The 22,066-nt window shown below is 45.2% G+C and overlaps 1 protein-coding gene across 8 annotated transcripts in view; it reads right to left on the minus strand.

The window, feature by feature from the left end:
• SPATS2L (spermatogenesis associated serine rich 2 like) overlaps positions 1–22,066 on the minus strand; it is a 147,938-nt gene that overhangs the window by 30,699 nt on the left and 95,173 nt on the right. For all 8 annotated transcript variants that reach the window (XM_028153156.2, XM_054723409.1, XM_054723415.1 and 5 more), the window contains 3 exons: positions 17,806–17,914; positions 14,317–14,366; positions 10,501–10,741 (listed from right to left, as the gene is read on the minus strand). In XM_028153156.2, coding sequence (XP_028008957.2) covers positions 10,501–10,741; positions 14,317–14,366; positions 17,806–17,914 — 400 coding nt within the window. The remainder of the gene's footprint in view (positions 1–10,500; positions 10,742–14,316; positions 14,367–17,805; positions 17,915–22,066) is intronic.

Here is a 22,066-nt window from a genome sequence, read left to right on the forward strand (position 1 = left end):
TTAGCAGAGTCCCCAGAAGATTAGAGAATATACGAGAAATAGAAAGAACGTTGTACTTGGAGTCAGAAGACCTGGGGGGTGTCCTGGCTCTGGTCATCACTCGCAGGGTGACCCTGGGCAGCCACTTACCACCTCGGAGCCTTAGTTTCCTCACCCAGGAAAGTTCTGAGGAGGCTCCCATGGGCTACATCAGAAGGTCAGGTGGGCTGTTTGTGTGTTTTTCTCATTTGGTAAAGGCTTACATGTCTCTGAGTATGATTTCGTATTGAGGCTATAAAATGTAGTCCTCCTGTCTCTAAGAGCTACATCAATGTCCCGTGGTATTTTATTCTGAATTAATGAAGGCGGGCAGAGTGATTGGAGAGAGGGCAAGAATGAAGTGACAACAGGTATTACAATCATTTCATCTAATTTATGGGGGGGATTAAATCAGGAAACATCATCATAATATCTCAACTATATTTAAAACCCAGGCAGTCAGACGCTCTCTGGAGCTCTGATAGTTGCTGCCATAAATTAGCAGCACGCTGCTTTCGGCATCTTTTAAAGGTAGGCTCCCATTTAGTTATTGCTGGAGTGAATTAAACGGCACCTTCGTGGCCTGAAAAGGAAATGGATCACCCTGAACATCTTACAACCAGAGAGAGCTCTGGGGGTGGAAGAAGGGGGAGCCAGTGTGCGTTTGAAGGCCAGGTTCCTGGGGAGAGCTGGGTGTCATGGGGAGGGTGCCGGTTTGGATCCCTGAGACCAGTGGTCTGATCTTCCCTGGGGCCCGATGACCCCGTAGGAAGGACCTCACTTTTCTGGCCGATGAGGATTCACACTCAAACAGAGAACAGCATCATCTCGATGAAGCCCAGCCCCCTTTCAGACAGTCACCCCGTCTCCCTTCTCTACTCCCACGGGGCCTCGTAAAAACGTAGTGTGTGATGTTTGAGCACAATATTTACATGTCTGCCCCTTGCCTTGGCCTTGAAGAGGCTGTGACTTCCTTGAAGGCAAATATTAAAATATGACACATTTTTGAAGCCCAGTACTTGTGTCTGGCTCAATAGCTATCTGTAAAATTGTGACTGACAATGAAAGAAAAATACCACATGATCTCACTCATTTATGGATCATAAAGAACATTATAAACTGATGAACAAAAAATAGAGATACAGAGACAGTAAAGCATCAAACAGACTGTCAAATTATAGGGGGAAGGTTAGGGAGAGGTGGGGAGATAAGAGATCAACTGAAGGACTTGTATGCATGCATATAAGCATAACCAATGGACACAAAACTCTGGGGGGTGAGGGCATGTATGGGTGTGGGGTCGGGGGGGACAATGGTAAGATATGTACACATATAATATCTTAATTAAAAAAATGTGGAAAAAAAAATAAAAACCCTCAAAAAATAAATAAAATTGTGACTGAATTAAATGATTTTATAGGAAAATAATGAAACAAACAAACAATGAAACAAACAAAAAAACACACACACCAAAAAACAAAAACCAAGTTTCCTGACACTGTCACAAACATGACGGAGACAGCATCGGAAAGCGCCAAAGAATACGGTCTGGGTCCTAGTCAGCTTGGCCTTAGACATCAGCCCATGTATGAGACGTGTGAATTTGAATCCATCATTCGTAACCTACATAGCAAGGCAGCACAGCATATGCTCGATGGGCTGAATAGCGAGTCCTCTTTAACGTTTACCTAAAGGGAAATTACAGTTCACAGGAAGCGTGCAACGAAGCTAGTAAACTTAGTAACTAAGTACCGAAAACAGCATTTCCTCCAGGAACGAAACATCTACTAGCACCCCCGGAAGATCAGAGGATGGACTAGGAATGGAAAGAAACTCGTACTTCAGAAGGACCTGGGCGGGTGTTTTGCCCTGGGAATCACTTGCAGGGTGACCCTGGGCAAGACCCTGAATCTCAGGGAGTCACCTGCCGCAGTGTGCTCACCCGGAAGGGTTCTTAGGGGGCTTCCGTTACACGGAAGTGGAAGCTCACTGTGGGCAGTGGTTGTCAAACTTGCGTGTTCATGAGACCCCCAGAGGTTCCGATTTCAGCGGGGGCCCGGGATTCTACCCGCAGGTGATTCCTTTGGGGTGAGGATGGGTGGCACCGCCCACCTGGAGGAAATCTGCTCTGAAAGATGAAAAACTAATTTTTTTTTTAAAAAAGCTAACTTTTTGATGAGCCTGTAACTGTTTCGTTAACACAGTGATTAAGCACAGGCTGGTTCCAACTCCCCCCCTCTCGTAAATCATAGTGAAGATTCAGCCTCGATGAAATATTATAAATTGAGAGCCTAATATACATCCTAGTGTGAATAGTGTAGTAAACTAGTCTTATTCTTAAAAGTAAGGGGGTTTATAGGATAGCCTGATGGAAATAATGACCGAAGGGGAAAAATTATTCTGTTGAATGCAGAAGATTTTAAGCTGAAGACAAGCTTGCAAATGAGCACAGGCTCATTAACCTAGAGCTGAAAATATTATGTTTTTGTATCAGAGAACTGGTAAGTGGACAATGGCTCGTTTCACCATTCACCCAACATATATTTATTGAGAAATTTGAGTAGCAGTATTTTTTTTTTTTTTTTTTTTAGAGGAGGGTCCTGGAAAACTGTCTCAGTACTGGTGGGATCATTGAACACTGGGATGATGTGAAGTTCTCAGGGACTACCCCTTGCCTTTGCTTTGAAGAGGCTGTGACTTCTTGAGGGCAAATATTAAAATATGACACATTTTTAAAGCCCCAGTACTGGTACTTGTGTCTGGCTCAATAGCTATCTGTAAAATTGTGACTGAATTAAATGATTTCATAGGAAAAAAAATCATTTTGCACTGTTTGCACATTGGCTATACAGATCTGTCTCCAAATGTAGTAATGAAGTTCTTTCAGATGAAAACTGGTAGAGACTTACTCAGCTATAACAGAATTAGGTTCACCTTGACCGCAAATCCTGATATTTCTAACAATTAGGATAAATGAGAGTTCTCTCTTGGATATAGAGGTTTTCCTCTAACATTACAGGCCAGAAGTAGCACCAATTCTCTGACTTTCTGGAATCCATTTGCAAACTTCAATAGACTGTAGCTGATTCAGAGCTGATTCATAACACTGTCTAATAAGGTAGCCACCAGCACAGGTGACTGTTGAACACATAAAATGTGGCTGGTCTGAACTGAGATGTGCTATTAAGTGTAAAATGCGCACTAAAACTTGAAGACTCAGTATAGAAAAATATCTTTGGTAATTTAAAAAAATTGATCACATATCAAAATAATATTTTGGGTATATTAAGTTAGACAAAATATATTATCCAATTTAATTCACCTGTTTCTTTTTCTTTTTTAAGTGTAGCTACTAGTATTTCTATTTTATGTATTTGTCTTAAAATTTTTCTAGATAGGCAATAATGACATCTGAAAACGAAGTTTGACTTCTTCCTTCCCAATCTTGCCCTATTGGGCTGTTTAAGAATGCTAGTACAATGTAGAATCATCATCCTTGCATTGATTTTGATCTTAGGGAAATTGCATTCAATATTTTATTATTAAGTATGATATTAGCTGTAGATTTTTCACGTTTATCAGGAAGTTCTCTTACATTTCTAATTTGCTGGGAGTTTTTATTTTGTCAAGTGATTTTATTTTGCTTCACTTTGAGATAATCCTTTTGTTGTTCTCCTTTATTTTGCTAATATAGTAAGACACATTGATTGGTTTTTAAATGTTAAGCCAATGTTACATCCTTGAGAAAAAGCACACTTGGTCATGATGTACTATAAATATAAATATTATAAATATAAAATCATACCTCATTTGCTAATATTTTGTTGAGAATTTTGCTTCTTTACTCATGACCAATATCATTCTGTAATTTTTATTGTGATGACTTTGTCAGATTTTGATAAGGTTATGTTGGCCTCAGTAAATGAGTTGAGAAGTGTTCCATTCTTCCCGGGTCTCGCTTTTAAAAATCTTTTCTCTCTGTTCTTCAGTTTGGATAATTTCTTTTGATCTGTCCTAAAGTTCACTGAACCTTTCTTCTTCATTGTCTAAATTGTTGTCAAGTACATCTGATGACTTAAAAAAATATTTTTTTCAGATACTATACTTTTTTTTAATTAATGTATCTTTATTGATTTCAGAGCAGAAGGGAGAGGAAGAGATAGAAACATCAATGATGAGGGAGAATCATTGACTGGCTGCCTCCTGCACACCTTCCTCCCCCCCATTTCCTCCCCCCCTCCCCCCACTGGGGATTGAGCCCACAACGTGGGCATGTGCCCTTGATCGGAATCAAACCAAGGACCCTTCAGTCCGCAGGCCGACACTATCCACTGAGCCAAACCAGCTAGGGCCCAATATTGTACTTTTTAGTTCAGTTCTAGGATTTCCATTTTCATATTTCTTTCTCTCTGAAAGTCTCCTACTCTTCACCCTTTATATCCACCTTTTTTTTTCTGTACATTTTTTTTTAGCATATTTATAAAACTTGTCTGCTGACTAAAATAGCAGGTTATCTATGGGTCTGCTTCTATGATTAATTTTTCTCTTCATTATAGGTCACATTTTCTTGCTTCTTCCCATGTATAGTAATTTTTTAAAAAAAATATTGATTTTGAGCAAGAGAAAGGAAGAGGGAGAAACATTGATGTGAGAGGAACATCAATTGGTTGCTTCCGCGTGCACCCTGACTGGGGATCAAGCCCCCCACCTTTTGGTGTACAGGATGACACTCTAACCAGCTAAGCCACACCGGCCAGGGCCCGTGAATAGTAATTTTTAAAATTGGGTATTGAACATTGTGGATGACACATTGAGAAATGTTGGATTTTGTTATTTTCCTCAAAATAGTTTGATTTTGTTCTAATAGGTCATTAAAATACTAGGTCATGTTCCATTCTCTTCCTCTGATTTTTTTTTTTTTTTTGCCTTGAAGGTAAATATTAGGCATTTTATAGAACAAGCTGGAGTAGAAGAGATTGTATGGGGATAGTGGATTGTTTCTTAAAATACCTTCAATTGTCCTGTTTTATACCTCTTCTCAAGTTTTCCCTCAGTTCTATCCACTGACCCTCAATCCAGAGCTTCTCCGTTTCCTGCTGGGCAGTCATACTCCTTCCTGCCCAAGCTCCCTCGTAATTCTGTGCTGTAGCTTCATCTGTCAATCCTCTTCCATTTCCTTGTCCTCTTCTATTAAGCCAGGTCCTCTTTTCCTTTTTCTTCATTATTGTAGAGGCCCAGTACACGAAATTCGTGCACTCAGGGGGGCAGTCCCTCAGCCCGGTCTGCACCCTCTCACAGTCCTGGAGCCCTCGGGGGATGTCCAACTGATGGCTTAGGCCAGTGATGGGCAACCTTTGGAGCTTGGTGTGTCAAACTTCGCCAAAAAACTGAGCATAGCTCGGGTAGTGTGTCACTTTGAGGAAAAAACTAACTCCAAGACTCTAGTCGCAAATGTTTCATCCTCAGGAGCAGCAAATGTTTCATTCTTGGCATGCGGCCGCGTGTCATCAGAAATGGCTACGTGTGTCAGTGCTGACACGTGTGTCATAGGTTCGCCATCACTGGCTTAGGCCCACTCCCCTAAGCTGTCAGTCGGACATTCTTAGCGCTGCTGCAGAGGCAGGAGAGGGTCCTGCCACCACTGCTGCGCTCACCAGCCGGGAGTCCAGCTTCTGGCTGAGCGGTGCTCCCGCTGTGGGAGCGCACTGACCACCAGGTGGCAGCTCCTGCATTAAGTGCCTGCCCCCTGGTGGTCAGTGCATGTCATAGCAACTGGTCGTTCCACCGTTTGGTCGATTTGCATATTAGCCTTTTATTATATAGGATTTCTACATCCAAAAAGTCAGTGGAGTTTGTGATGAAGAAGATATAAATTCATGCTTTTATTTTCTTTAAAAAGTTATTGATATGCATTGCTGAATTATTTTCCCATCAATTGGTGCCCATTTACACTCAGCTGTAAATGCATGCAATTGTTCTCAAAGTTAACTCTTCAATACTGAGGACTTTCAATTTTCCAGTTACTAAAACTTACATAATTTAATTTGTTCTTAACTTGATTTATTTTACACAGCAAAACATAAATGGTGGTTGTCATTTTTTGTTAACAGCACCAAAGAAAACAAATGTTCCTCTTGAGAGAAATATATGAACTTGGATTCAAAGATTTTCATAATATATGTACAGTCATGTATGTGTTCAGATTTCAAAGTTCCTGTAAACACTTATTTTCTCTTTAGTTTTTACTTTTTAATGAAAGCTTTATGTACTTGTAAGTAAACTGAAAGAAGTATACATAAAATTTGAATCTAACCTTAAGAAATGTATTGAATACAGAGTACTTCTAAAATAAGTACTTTAACCAATTGAGTTAAAATGGTTTCATAGTCTCCCATACACATAATTTCAGTAAAGCACTTTGTTTGATAATGATTAACTTAGTATATAAATCAAACCACCCCACAAACAAGTGAAGAATCTAAGCCTTAAGGAAAATAGACCAGGAAGAACATTTGGGAAAATTGGACCCTAACATCATCATGTGCTTTACATGGGGCCTTAGAAATAAAAATGAGCCTTGGCATTGCTTTTGGTAAGAATAAATCTTGATCTGCCCTTTGTCCGACTTTGTGCTTGGATGCAGGATGAATCTTGATTGCATTATGTAAAAGAGCTCAGTGTCACTATTATTAAAAATTCTGAAGCCCAGAAAAAAGTACTCCAAGGCTTAAAGTCATTCTGTACTAAGTTTAAACCAAACTCCCAAACGTCTGAGCTATCTGCTGATGGGCAGCACTGTCCCACTCGACAGCGCTATATTTACAGCCTGAACATGCTCTGGGTGGTATTTTTCACGTAGGAAGTCACACTAACACCCCGCAGCCACCTGTATATCTCTTAAAGCTGACTCCACCTCCCAGAAAACAATTCTGTTGAAAACTTTTAAAAAGAGAGATCTTGAATGTCAAGGTGTTATAAAAAGATAAAACACCTGCTGTGCATGTTCACAGCCTGCTGCCCAGCTGGGCACTCGGGGCAGTTGTGCTTGAGCCAGTTTCATTAGTGGAAAGCTTGAGAAATGCTTCCCGCTAGCAGAATGGAGATTTCTTTTAGGATTCTACTTCGAAACCACTCAAGTACAGAATATCATTATACGGCTTTGTTATGATTACTTTCCCCCTAGTTGTTCTTTATTTTTTAAATTTTATTTATATACTAGAGGCCCAGTGCACAAAATTTGTGCACGGGGGGTGGGTCCCCTCAGCCCCGCCTGCACCCTCTCCAATCCAGGACTCCTCAGGGGATGTCCGACTGCCAGTTTAGGCCCAGGGATTGGGCCTAAACTGGCAGTTGGATATTCCTCTCACAATCTGGGGCCACTAGCTCCTAACTGCTCACCTGCCTGCCTATCTGATCACCCCTAACTGCCCTCCCCCACCACCTGCCTGATGACCCCTAACCACCTCTGCCTGCTGACCTGGTTGCCCCTCACTGCCCCCCTTGCCGGCCTGGTCACACCTCACTGCCCCTGCTGCTGGCCTGGTCACCCCACGCAGCCTGCTGTTCGATCATTTGGTTGCCCCTCACCACCCCACCTGCCAGCCTGGTTGCCCCACACAGCCTGCTGTTCGGTCGTTTGGTTGCCCCTCATTGCCCGCCCCTGCCGGCCTGGTCACACCACGCAGCTTGCTGTGCGGTCGTCCATCCAGTTGTTTTGGTTGTTAGGGCCCCTAGCTTTTTATATATAGGGACTAGAGGCCCGGTGCACAAAATTTGTGCACTTGGGGGGGGGGTCCCTCAGCCCGGCCTGCGCCCTCTCGTAGTATGGGAGCCCTTGGGGGATGTCTGACTGCCAGCTTAGGCCCAGGCTCCATGGGGAGCGGCCCTAAGCCAGCAGGTGAACATCCTTAGTGCTGCTGTGGAGGCAGGAGAGGCTCCCACCACCGCTGCTGGGCTTGCCAGCCGTGAGCCCGGCTTCTGGCTGAGCGGGGCTCCCCCTGTGGGAGCACACTGACCACCAGGGGGCAGCTCCTGCATTGAGCATCTTCCCCGATGGTCAGTGTGTGTCATAGGGACCAGTTGTTCCACTGATCGGTCAATTTGCATATTAGCCTTTTATTATATAGGAGAATTTGTTTATTGGATTTATTGGGGTGACAGCAGTTAATAAAATTGCGTAGGTTTCAGGTGTATCATTCTATAACACATCATCTGTGTACTGGGTGTTCACCACCCCAGCAGGTTTACAGAAACGCTTGGACAGAGAACTCCAGTGGGCACTTAACTTTCCAGGCAGCTCTCCACGGTGAAGGGAGCTCTTCAATATGGCATTTGCTTTGACGTCGTATACTTGATAGAGTTACCGAAATTGTTTTAGGGAGAAGGTATAAATTATCCGTAAATGAACAAATAGATGTGCTAGGCTTTTAGTCTATGATTGATATCAAAGCAGCAACTTGAGTAATTAGATTTTGAAAGTAATTCATGTGAAAGCAATAACAAGCAAAGTTGGGAATCTGCCACTCGATTATTTAATTTCTTTCTCCTGCCCTGACTATAAATCAAAACATTCTCAAAAGAGTAGGCATCGTTAAAAACGGAATTTAAAGAATTCCTGGAAAATTCGAGATTCTAAATAGAAATAGGTTGTCTTTGTTGCTGTTTCGCTGGCTTTGAGAAATCATTGTGTGGTCAGGATTACCCCAACTCCAGCCCTAGGAGCAGAGTTGTTAGGTGATGTGTTTATGGGAGAAAAGTAGAGCTTTGTGACCATCGGAACACTTGCTCGTGCGCTGTGGAGTGTGTCGGCTACTTCATGCTGCCTCACTGCACCCCTGACGTGGCACGTGGCTCTTCTGCCAGACCGAGTGCTTCCTGGGCGGGGCCCCTGTCCAATTCATCTTGGGTTTATCAGAGGATAGCACAGCATCGTATATAGCGGTGCGTGTTGAGTCAAGTTCTCCTACTGTTTCCTGACCCTCCGAGTCCTCTCCGCCGCCTCACATCTATGGGTCCTTCAGTACCCACTGCTCCCATGACATCCCCTGCATCACTCAGTCGGATGTGGCTCTTCTCTTCCCAAACCATCAACTCATCAGTGTTCCCACGACCTTCTCTTTAAAGAGACCAGAGTGGGGTTCCCCCAGGGCCTGGACCACACCACACCCTTTCCAGAGCACTTCTTTGCATGTAAGAGGAGCTTAAAAAGTTGCTGATGCAATAGACTCAGGGTTTTATACTAGAAGGACTTTGGGAATAAGTTAGTGTCCTGGATCTCACCGAGGGAACTACCACCTCTTAGGAGGCATTTTGAAAAAGTGACAGGACATTTTTAAAACTTATCAAAATGATGTCTGGGGGTTGGGGGGGTGGAGGGGGATATAGACTGCTTACAATCACAAGAGTCTTGCACAGCCAAGAATTGCCTTGTGTCCTGAACTTTCTTATGTCCTTCTAGTCACTTTACACATAAACCCAAAGGTATTTTTTTTCTCACTGTTTTACTTGAATTTCCAGGACTCAGCTGCCGTGTAAATTAAGAAAAGATTGTACTTTACGGTGCTCAGAACTTTACCAAGAGAATCTCACCATTTAGAAAAATCACATGGCCAACCACACCAGCAGTCACGGTACTTGAACTGACAACTACATTTATAGCAGCTGCATTCACTTCCAGGTCTGCATACAAAAAAATACTTATTTAGCTCTCAATTCGCATGCCAAATACAGAGAAACGGTGTCAACACTATCCAGCCATGTCTCACTTCTTGTAGTGCAAAGTGATTCATTATAAGTGGGTGTGAACATCTGGCCATTTTCTTAGGCCTCTATTTTAGTGTTACTTTATTGAAATTCTAGGTAAACTATATTACCTAGGAAGTTTGGTTTAGGATTTGTTGTAAAAATGAAGCAGGTAGTATTGAGGACCACTGATCCAGTACATTCTAGTACAGACAGCAAGGAAATGGGAGAGTGGAGATGAAAGATGTACCCAAGGCCATGCAGCTGATTGAGAATTGGCCTTTGTAGCTTAGTTAACATCTAGCTTCAGCCCAAATGATTAACATTCCAGATGCTAACACCCTGGAAGATTATGTTCTGTCACATCATGGAAAACACTGCCTTTAAATAACATTTTCTCTTGTCACCAGTTATCCCTCCCTTATCCCAGCAAAGGTGTCTAGAAAGAAAAGGTCTTTAAACTTGGAATGTCCACTTTCCTAATGATCCTAACCCAGACCAGACCGGGGGTTTTGAGAAAAGGTAATCCTTTGACTCAGTGCAGGGCTGGACTGAGCATTTGCTCTTCAGCCCATGACAGTCGTCCCTCCCCCACCTTTCCCAGGAAGCCTGACCCATGTGCACCGAGTCCAGCCTCTCACCTCCGTCACCGTCAACAGCAGCCACGACTGGGCCAGCAGGTTCCCTCTGCATCCCCTCCTTCCACATCTTCCTAAGCAACTTGACTTAACAATGACTGACCTGAGACCCCCCGGGGAGCCTTGGGAGGCTCCTCGAGTATCGAGATCTTCTTCTCCCGAGGGAGGAGGGCTGGCTTCTCGCTGGTGGAATCGGTGGACGAGCCATCCTTCTCGCAGCCCCCGCTGTGGCCGCTCTGGGCCTGCGGTGGGGGTGGCGGCCCAGCTTCCGGCCTCTCGGCCTTGTCTTTAGCGTCTTTGTTGCCTTGATGCTGCTTGGACTTGCTTCTTTTTCGTTTATTGTTCTAGAATGAGAAGTGAATGAGAAGATGATATGATTTTAGCTCAGACCCTTGAATTATAAGATGAACCCGACAGACCAAAATAAGATATCTATACTAATAAAAGGGTAATATGCTAATTAGACTGGGAGACCTTCTGGAAGACCTTCCGGACGTCCTTCCAGACAAAGCCATGGGGTGGGGCTGAGGCAAAGGTGGTTAGGGGTGATCAGGCAAGGAGGGGAGGGCAGTTGGGGGTGATCAGGTGGGGAGGGGCAGTTGGGAGTGAGCAGGCCAGTGGGGGGGGCAGTTGGGGGCGATCAGGCTGCCAAGGGGGGGTCAGTTGGGGGTGAGCAGGCCGGCAGTAGGGGAAGTTGTGGGCGAGCAGGTCGGCAGGCAGAGTGGTTAGGGGCGATCAGGCAGGCAGGCAGGTGAGCGGTTAGGAGCCAGCAGTGCCGGATTGCGAGAGGGATGTCCAACTGCCAGTTTAGGCCCGACCCCACAGTTGGACATCCCCTGAGGGATCCCAGACTGGAGAGGGTGCAGGCCAGGCTGAGGCACCTCCCTCCCCCCCCCGCATTGTGCACGACAAAGCTGCACCGGGCGGGGACCAAGGCAGAGGCCTGAATTTCGTGCATCGGGCCTCTAGTTTTATATAAGATGATATATACACACAGACACAAATATATATAGACACACATAAACACAGGGTGGGGCAAAAGTAGGTTTACAGTTGTATGTGCAACACACAGAGTTTATTCTTGTCTTCTAATAGAATGGGTGAAAACACATCTTTATTAACCACCCAACTTAATGTAAGTAAATATCTTCTTTCTTACAATAAGTTGTATCAACTTTCATTTCATAAACAGTAAACAAAAAGCTTCCTCTGAAAGGGGAACATGGCAGGGATGGCTTAGACACTGGCATACTGAGCGAATCGAGACACCACGCGAGGTAACAGTGACCCTGTGACCACGCCCGGAAAGAACTGGAATCAGCCCTGGCGCCCCGGAGAACGGCTCTCCTTTCTTACAGAGGCGATGAGGGTGGGGAGGCAAGGAGGACACTAAGGTTTGGTCCTCTGGGGAGGAGAGGAGAGGGAGGGAAGGACTGGCATGAAAAAGGCAGGCAAGTCCTTGCAAGATGAGGATGTGAATGGCAGATCCCCAAAGTCCACCTTGGGTCTGTGAAATAGGCACCAGCGCACCCGAGATCCTGTTTGCTACCACTGCCTGGAGGTTCCAGGCAGCCCCGGGACCCCAAATCATCCCCGTACGGATGTGTGTGGCTTACACGTACATTGTAAGCTGGAGTAGACAATGGCTACAAAGTAAGGCCAAATGGACCTGGTCCATCTGGGTTTGGACTGAGCAGCGGCCCCCCCCCGACCTCTCGGCTGTAGTTGACCGGCTTTACAAGGCTTCCCTACCCTGCACTTCAGACACCCCAAAATCCTTCAGACCCGGATTATTACCATATGGCAGAGTCCTCCTGTCTCTCTCCTAACATGTCCTAATGGTCAACATACTATGATGATGCACCTAAGTATGTTGTATGCTTTACTGCTTTGGTTTTCTACCGAGGAATATCCGCTGTTCTTAACCTTCAGTGTGGTACAGGCCTCAGCCGATCAGAACGGATGCCGACCCATCAGGACCCGGCCTGTCTGCCTGCTGCATCAGTGGGTACCCGCCAAACCTCAGCGGGCTTTGTTCTTCTACACACGCGGAAAAGGAATAAAAAGAACAGCTTTCTCTCCTGGATTCTCCTCCCTTTCTTTTTCCTTTGAAACCACGACCATGCCCCCGAGAAAGCGCTCCCCTAGAGAAGGGAGGGAGCTCATTCATTCATTCATTCACTGGGTGGCGGCCAAGGCCAGCGGCACCAGGTCCCAGTTCCCGCGGGAGCCCCACAGCGACGAGGCTGGGCAGGCCATTTTCCCACGGGCCCACCCAACATCTAAGAGGGAGACTCGGTAATGAGTTGGGTCTGCAGCTGCTGTCTGCTCCTTTTCTCACGTCAGAGACATTCATACCCAAACCACACTTCTGAAAATTTCCATGTCAGAGTAAACACCGCCTTTCAGTCGCTGTGACTCATCTTCATCTCCCACAAACGCTCAGGGAGCTATGATTAAAGATAAGCGGAGACTGTCAAAGATGGTGGCTCACAAAAACGAGGAAAAAAGCTCGTCATTCCTCCTATGCTACACGAAACTGGGAAGAGGAAAAGGGGCCAGGATAATTGCCGTGGTCTCGGGGTTGTACGAAGGCAATACTGTCGGCTTGTTTGTTTTGGTGAAAATCTGGCTCGCAGGCCTGTGACGGTCCCTCAGGCAGCAGGTCAGACTGGGGTTTATCTCCTGGGACGCCCACGACTCAGGCCCTGCTGGCCAACAGTGGCAATGGCGGGGCGATGACTTCGAAAAGAGCAGACTTGTGATCCACCCAAGAACTTGTGTGCATATATGCATAACCCAGGGACACAGACCATAGGGTGATGAAGGCCTGGAGTGGGGCCAGGAGCAGGGGGGCAGGCCAGAAGGGGTCAACGGAGGAAAAAAGGGAACAGATGTAATACTTTCAGCAATAAAGATTTATTTATTTTTTATTATTTTTAAAAAATATATATTTTATTGATTTTTTTAGAGAGAGGAAGGGAGAGGGAGAGAGAGTTAGAAACATCGATGAGAGAGTAACATTGATCAGCTGCCTCCTGCACACCCCCTACTGGGGATGTGCCCGCAACCAAGGTACAGGCCCTTGACCGGAATCGAACCTGGGACCCTTGAGTCCGCAGGCCGATGCTCTATCCACTGAGCCAAACCAATTAGGGCTAAAGATTTATTTTTAAAAAAGAAAAGAGCAGACTTTTTGTGAAGGCCATGAAGCAGGTTATAGGCGCAGAACCAGGAGCGAGTGAGCATGCTCACAAGATGAGAAAGGCGAGCCAGACACAGAGGCCAGTGTGCGCACGCACACCTCACAAGTCACTCTTGCTGACTAGACAAGAAGGCAAAGTCACGTACTAGTAAAAGGGGCCGATGAAAATCTCCCCTCTGTTTTCCAGGAGGAGTCTGCCAGAGTTCTCAAAAAGAAAAAAATTGGTCCCTTACTATGACTTTAAAGTATTTTCTTTTTCTCTTAAAAAAGAAAATCTAGCTTAGAACTCAGCAAAAAGGTATCTCAGCACAGCTTTGAACAGATTCTTTCAGTTGGAAAAACATGTGAAAATATATTTAGAGCGTTTCCAAGCATCTCTGAAACACTCCTAATCCTCTCTGTGCCACAGGATCTGTTCAGGCAAGTTAATGTCTTGAATCCTTTGAATTCTCAGGCGAGGCTCCCCCTAATACGTAAAAAGAAAACCCGGGCGCTTGTGAAGCACACCTGGTCGTTAGAACACCAGACAGAAAACCACGGCCTTCGAGGGGAGGGTGGCTGGGAAGGGAAGAGAGTCGTGGATTTGCAAGCTTTCTGGGTGTACATATTATCATATTTGAAAGAAGCATAAAATTGGCAGCCTTGTTAAAATGATAACAACCATAAAAGTTTTGATTGAAGATGCTACTAATTTACAATCAATATTAATCTTACCTTCTTTTTTCCTGTCATATTCCATTCTTTTAGAACTTGAATTGCGCTGCCTAGACAAAGACAAAGGACCTTTAATGCATATTCACATAATAAAACACCACACAAAATTCATCTCGGTCTTTTCATCTTGGTAGCAATTTTTTCCCCCCGGCTTTTTCATTTGTTTTGATTCATCCTACCTTAATAAAAATGCCAGTTTCGTGTTTTACTTCCAGATTTTCATTTAATTCACCGCATGATCTTGGTTTTATCAAAACATTAAGCCCTACTACATGAAGCTTACTTTTTTTGGTCATTATGTTGTCTTAGAGAAAATGAAATATATCTTGAGACTTTTCTGCTAGCTTCGTTGCCGTAAGTAGAATTAAAATTGTTCTGTTGGAGAGATGAATCAAAATACCTCTAATCTTCCGGACCAAAGGTGGGGTTTTGAGTATTATTAACCATGTGAATCACAGGTTTTTGTTTGGCCATTCCTGCTCTTTTCCCTGCCTCTACTGTGCTCACAGTTTGCAGGGTGAGAGGAGGCCAGACGAGCTGATGCAAGCTTTGCGCTCATCACTGGGGGAAAGGTAGGGGGTGGTCTTTGCCAGGCGCCCACTTTGAAACAAAAGTTCATCAAATGACAACAGTTTTAGGTTCTGTCAATGCCACTCACACATGTGGAACCACACAGACTCAGAGGAAAAGCCCACCCTGGTATGTTACACAACATGGTTGTTTTGTATGTATGTATGTATGTATGTATGTATTAATCTTTTGCTCAAGTAAATGTTTCCACCTATTCTAACAAAGTTCTTTCCCTCCTTCCAGCTGAGCTGGGGGGTAATTTCAACAATAACTTATTGGTAATGAGTGCATTAGCTTTTTTTCATATTAAGCAGTTACTTCTCCAAGAGTGAGCATTCTCATACAATCCCATTACACTGTAGCAGTTCTCTGCAAGGAGTGTGCTGGCCAAACAAAGATAAACTTGAGCCTGGCCTTCGTGAGAAATTTCAAATCAGCCGGGTCCCAATTATGGAGTCTGCTGTCGCTGTTGGGTAAGCAGAGGCGGCGTTGCTTTGACTAATGCTGAGACGGGCTAATTATTCCTGTCGACTCAAAGTTTCCGACTCAGCGCCCCTCGCAGGCTTTTTGAGTTACATGTACTTGAAATAACAACACTGCACTTAGAAGTGCACCATAGTTCAGACTTTCTATTTACTGGGCCGGCCTTCCTCTGATTTTCCCCAAGAATGAACGCTTCCCAGGATTTCCCTTTGGAAGAACTTGAGGAAGTCCCTTTCATTGGGTTTCGGGGTAAGTCACACCAGTGGCTAACTAGTCATTAGGGTAGTTCTCACTCATAGATAAGCTGCAGTTTTCTAAATAATATTTTTAAAAATGTCCAAATACTGTCCTTTTTAAGCGGAGGAAGGAGGTGAATGGCTTCCTGCTTTCAAAGGCAACGCTCAATTATTCCTCTGGTTTTCATATTTTGACATAAATTCTACTTGCAGTTTTTAAAAAATGAGCTTCTGGAGAGTAATTCCGAAGAAGAAATAACCATGTTTGCAGAGAATTGTGAAACTGTTACTGTTAAATTTTAATTACACTGAAAATGCTTGGGGTTTCCTGGGCCACTCGGAAGGAGCGCCGTTAATATGCCACGTAAGAGGTTGCTGACACATATTTTTGATTCTCCGTGGCTTTTAAACAAGCTGTGTGATTGGTCCCCAGCCACAATGGCACGAGGCTCCTCAGCGATCGATGAGGGTTTTATTTAATGAGGCCTCGACCCTGACGAGGCGAGCATCTCAGGAAGGACAAGCAAGGTGCTCTATTTAAACACCACGGAGCTCCACAGTGATCAGTTACCGGGCGTCCGTGCGCTTCCTCGGGGTCACTCTGTAATGGAACTTCCCCTGTGGGGCCACGAGCCCGTGGGGGTGGGGACAGTCGCCCTAACCCTTTCCTGAGGCTCCGTTTCCATTCGAGCGATGCTGCCAGGGGAAACCTGAACAGTGTGTCTGAGCCAGGATGTGTGTGGCTCCAACATTTTCTTTTTAATATATTTAATATATATACATACATCCATATATATATATATACACACACACACACATATATATACATATATGTGTATATATGTTATTGATTTCAGAGAGGAAGGGAGAGGGAGAGAGAGAAACACCAATGATGGGAGAGAATCATTGAAGGCTGCCTCCTGCACGCCCCCTACTGGGGATCGAGCCTGGCAACCTGGGCATGTGCCCTTGACCAGAACAGAACCCAGGACCCTTCAGTCCGCGGGCCGATGCTCTAGCCACTGAGCCAAACGGGCTAGGGCCCAACATTTTCTTCTTGAAGACACACTGCCCTGGAAGCCGCAACGCCTGGTTAATACGGCGCTCTCTACTATTCCTTGTTGATGGCTACAGAGTCTCTATCTGCTGGTCCCTGAATCAGGGAAAAGCAGGAAAGCTGTGCACTGTGGGTGTGCTTGCAGGTCTATTTTGAATGATAATCATTTTTAAAGTCAATTAGGACCTTAGACCTTGGCTGCTGACATCAGAGTGCGAGCCTGTTGCCTGGTTCCAAGACCTTGTCTGAAAGGCAATTATACTGGTCGGAACTTCGGACGATTATTCTGTCCCTAGGAAAATGAGCAGGTCACACTACCCTTAACAAACGCAGTGTAAATAGGATGTGGTTGAGAGACCGCTAAGTCTTCCCTGACCTCATCCGTCAGACTAGGGTGAGCCAGTCCGTATTTACAAAACAGACGCTGACGAGGGACCAGAGGCGTTATGAGAGCCAAGGGCGGGCATGCGATCTCTGTTCATCAAGGAAACGTATTTGATGTGATTAGGAGAAGAGGATGTCCTAGTTTGCAGGAGATCTAAAGCACTAGGTTATACATTTACAAGAAAAAACATTCCGAGACTTGAGATTCTATAACATAACTGGCAATGGGCTTTCTAAAAAACATTTTTTTTAAAAAAAGGCAAAAAGGTTCTAGAAGTAGACGAGATGAACTGATATTCCAATTAATTAGGCAAATTCAAAATAAAAAAGTAAGGCTATCGAAGGATAAACCAGTCTCCTCGGATCCTAAAGCATCACACTCAAGGGTTCCAGTCGTAGAGACAAGGAGAGCGACAACTTCCCAGGTCAGAATGAGTCCCTCCCCCTCCAGGCACAGGACCCCGTCAAATAAAGCGCATGTTCAGTAACAATCGTGAATGACTGGCAGCAGAGGAATTATAGCATTACTCTAGGAATCCTTTAGGAAATACTTAGAAAACATCTATAGTGTTTCCTTACTAGTAACGATGGAGAAAACATTAAATTGTGTTCTTCTTGGGTATGTATGTGTGTTTCCCAACATGCCTGTTCTCATGAGAAAGCATTAGTAATGAATTGGTATCCAGTGCACTTAAGGAACCCCGTATGGAAGCCCGGGGCGCACGTAACTCGGGCGTCCTCGGCCCGGGCCGCACTCACCGTCCACGAAGGCCTGCACGGCCTTGTCCACGTTGAAGTCGAACTGCTGCAGCACCAGCACGATCTCGTTGTTGCTTTTGTTGGGCACGACGGAGCGGACCGCGTAGATCTGGAAGGGGGAAGAGGGGAAAGGGAGGGAAGCGCTTTAAACATCTTCCACTTGGGGATCTCTCACCGGACGGACGGACGCAATGACAGCTGTGGGAAAGGCTCCGGGAAGCCCCCGGCCCGCTGCCTTCTCGGGCGTTCCAGGCCAGCGGGAGTGCACCCTGGCAACCACCTGGACACCCCCGTGCTGCGCACACACGTCGTACAGAGGTCCCCTTGTTCGGACTCCAACAGCGAGTGTGAAAAGCCATCTACCCTCCCCGAGGCTCCAGATGCACACAGATGTGTTTGGAGGGAGGACACGGATGTGCTCTGCCTCGGGCTCTCCCTGCGCCGGCTCCGGGGGGTCTCTGGGAAGCAACCGTGCAGGAACGGCCTCGTGCCTCAGCGTCTCCGCTCCGCACAGTGGAAACCGTCACCCCGGGGCTGCCGGTGTGCTGTGAACGCCACTGCGGTTTACAGAGACCGAGAGACGTGGGCATTGCATTGTTCGAAATGGCAGTCTTAGCCACAGGGCAGAAAATGCTCCCAAACACACGTGTGAACACCAAGCATTTCAAACACAGTAAATACACATGTGAGAGCAAAGGACTGCAGTAGATTAGGCTGACCGTCAATTTTTAATGATCTGTACGTATTTCTTAGTCAAAAACAGCACGTATTCTTTCGTCTGGCTTAACAGAACTGATCTCTACCTCCCTGGCAACTGCCATAGGGTGCTCTATCCACGTTAGCAAAGCCTGGCTCACCAGCTTCCTGTCAAGGAGATGACTGCAGCTGCTATGGACAAATACGAGGGTGCTGCCCGGTGCCAAGGTAAGTGGCTTCACAGGGGTGATCGCTGCACGATCTTCAGTGTTTACATCAATGGTGATGTGTGACCAGTTGAGTTTGTGAGCTGCCTGCAGTTTATTGTAATCGGATTCATGGCTTATGGGTTGTATGGGTATGGATGTAATGTGGCTCGATTGACTAGGACATTTAATTATGTTAGGAAATCGGTAGCCTTCTCCATATGAATATTTAGATTATGATGAGCAAACAGTACAAGCGATGGGTGAATGACACTATAGATCAGAAAGCTGGTTTTGAATCTTAACACTCAAAAATGCTCACTCTGTGGTGTTTACTGAGGACTCATACAACATATGTATTTGTATATGTGATTCAAGATTCCTCTGTTGTTGTTTTTTCTATTCTCACATTTTATGGTTCTTAGTTTTTCTAGCCTCCATATTAAAAAACAGTAATTTCTTCAAATCTAAGTGGTTTTCCCCCCCACTTTTTAAAAATCCATTCAGTGACTATTTTTTGAATGTCTGTTGTGTGACAAGGTATCAAACTTCCTGGAACTTACAGACTAGAGAGAAATGTACACGTTGATCAGATGATCACACAAACATACCAGTACACTGTGATAAAAATCTATAAAATCTTATGACAGGGAGACATGCATGCCTTTATATCGGTATGTGGAGATCTGAAGTGAGAAGAGATGAGTGGGAGGTAAGGGGAAAGGCATTTTAGGCAGAGGGACCAGCATGAATGAGAAGCAAGGTGCAGATGAGGAGAGAGTGGCTGGAGGTGAGTTAGGAGGGAGGCAGAGGGTGGGGCTTTTAGAGGGTAAGACAGGCCAGAGACGGCAGGGACCAGATCATGCAGGGCCCACGGGGCTGTGCAAAGGATTCAGGTCTTCTGAGCATCCCTCAAGGATGCTGACAAGATCTTCTGTTAAGTTGTTCTTATTCATTGATCGTGTTAAAAAAGATAGCGCTCTCTCTCTCTCTCTCTCTCTCTCTCTCTCTCTCTCGGTATGTGTGTGTGTGTGTGTGTGTGTGTGTGTATATGTGTGTGTGTATACACATACACACATATACATATATATATGTAAATGCAAGTTAAGGTGTTGATTTTATACACTTATATATTGCAAAACGATTACCACTATAGCATTAGCTACCATCTCCATCTCATCACATAATTACCATTTATTTTGTGGTGAGAGCATTTAAGATCTACTTTCAACTTTCAAATACAAGATACAGTATTATTAGATACAATCACCAAACTGTACATGAGACCCCCAGTCCTTGTTAAATCTTATAACTGGAAGTTTGTACCCCTTGACCAATATCTTCCCATTTCCCCCTCTTTTAAAAAGAAGTTAAGATGGGGAGAAAAACAAGAACAAACCTACATCCAACCCAGGGAAGTCACTATCAGTGTGTGCCCAACTATAACTACAGTGGCCCCGTATTTACCAGAGCCTTGTGTGTCTAAACATTACATGCGACCCTTCTAACGTAGTTCTTTAAAATAAAATTCTAGCATTTCAACCCACTCTAGTTGGTTAGTATTACACAGAACCTCTTAATAATCACCATTATTACTACCACTTCACCCATGCTCTTCTAAATAATACAATACTTAGTTATTAATGACATTAACTACATTATACCTGGGTTTGAACTGTGCAGGTCCACTTAGACTTGGATTTTTCTAAATAAATATTGTAAAGGAATTTCTTCTTCCATATGGTTTTCTTGATAACATTTTCTTTTCTCTAGCTTATTTTAGTGTAAGAATATAGGATAATACATGTAACATACAAAGATGTGTTAATTGTTTACGTTATTGGCTTCCAGTCAACAGTAGGCTTATTAGTAGTTATGTTTTTGGGAAGTCAAAAGTTACACTCCAATTCTTGACTGTGCGGGAAAGAGAGAGGGGCATGCCGGTAACCCCCCACCCTCGTGTTGTTCCAGGGTCATCTGTAGTATCATTAGACCAGAGTTCTCAACCCCCCTACACAGTTGTGTGATCAGTAAAGACCCACAATCCTATATAATAAAAGCCTAATATGCAAACTGACCAAACGGCGGAACAACCAGTTGCTATGACATGCACTGACCACCAGGGGGCAGATGCTCAACATAAGAGCTTCCCCCAGACTGCAGGTCCCAGGCCAGCCAAGGCGGGTGCCAGTGGGGGCCCCCCCCAATTGCCCCGCTGGTCACCCCACAGATTGGCCCTGATCGCTGGCCAGGCCTAGGGACCCTACCCATGCACGAATTTCGTGCACCGGGCCTCTAGCTATGGAATAAGCATAACTAACGGTTCTACCTGTTTCCAGTCTCTCCTCTGCAGAACATAATACACTGTGTCAGGTTAAAGCAAAACACAGTATCAACCATGGCTCACAGACACTTCCTTTTTAGATGTTTATACAACAACAACCATGGTCAGATACAGAAAACATCCATCCTGGTCATCTTACACATCCTAGCTCTGAACGTATCCTTAGAACATTGTCAACAACGGAATTCTGACACCAAATCTAACTATGAATATTGCATATGATTCCCAGAGGAAGACACTTCACCAAGACGGGAATATCAAGTTTTTTTAAAAAATAAGAGAAAGAGGGAAAAATATAGCTTCTGCTTATTCTTAGATATTCCGTGGTGACGTCGAATTCTAGTGAATTTCTGGGCCACGCTGTTTCTGCTTTCATCACCGAACTCTGCTGATGTGAAGGGCGTGGTGTCGTCCCACCACCTTCTTATTCATAGTCACTGCACTTATTTTCCTGTGAAAACGTCTGTGAGAAGGATGGTGAAACCGTGTGCGCGCGCATGTCCGCATAAAAATACAGGAACCCCACAGTGTCACTATCCAAGATGCAGCCCCATCCTAAGGGCTCTAAACATTGAAATCTGAGAAAGACCTCCTGACACGTCGCCTTAACTGTAAGGAGGGGGTCACGGGCAGGGCTGCAGCGAGGCTGGGCTGCAGGCGGCCTTTGCATCTGGAAATGAAGCTCCTGGAGGAATGGATCCATCAAAGCGTGAGGAAGGGTAGTCTGCATCCGGGGAAGTCAGAAAATCCACGCGTGCAGGGACTGCTCTGTCCCGCAGGGGCTGTTTCTGGCATGGCCTGGTGCACAGCGCTTCCCGCACCCCGCACCCCACAGCCCAAGCGGCTGATGTGCCTGCTGCGGCGGCTTCATGCCCCCAAGCCCACTGCTCGGAGCTGCCCCCCACTGCACCCCCCTGGGTGCTGATGCCATAAACCAGAGGGCGCAGGCTGACAATCGGGAGCCCTCGTTAGCGGTTCGCTTAGCAACCGCCTTGCCTTTCCCAAATCACGTACC

The sequence above is a fragment of the Eptesicus fuscus genome, chromosome 11 (genome assembly GCF_027574615.1).
Source record: "Eptesicus fuscus isolate TK198812 chromosome 11, DD_ASM_mEF_20220401, whole genome shotgun sequence".
In the NCBI taxonomy this organism is placed as follows: domain Eukaryota; kingdom Metazoa; phylum Chordata; class Mammalia; order Chiroptera; family Vespertilionidae; genus Eptesicus; species Eptesicus fuscus.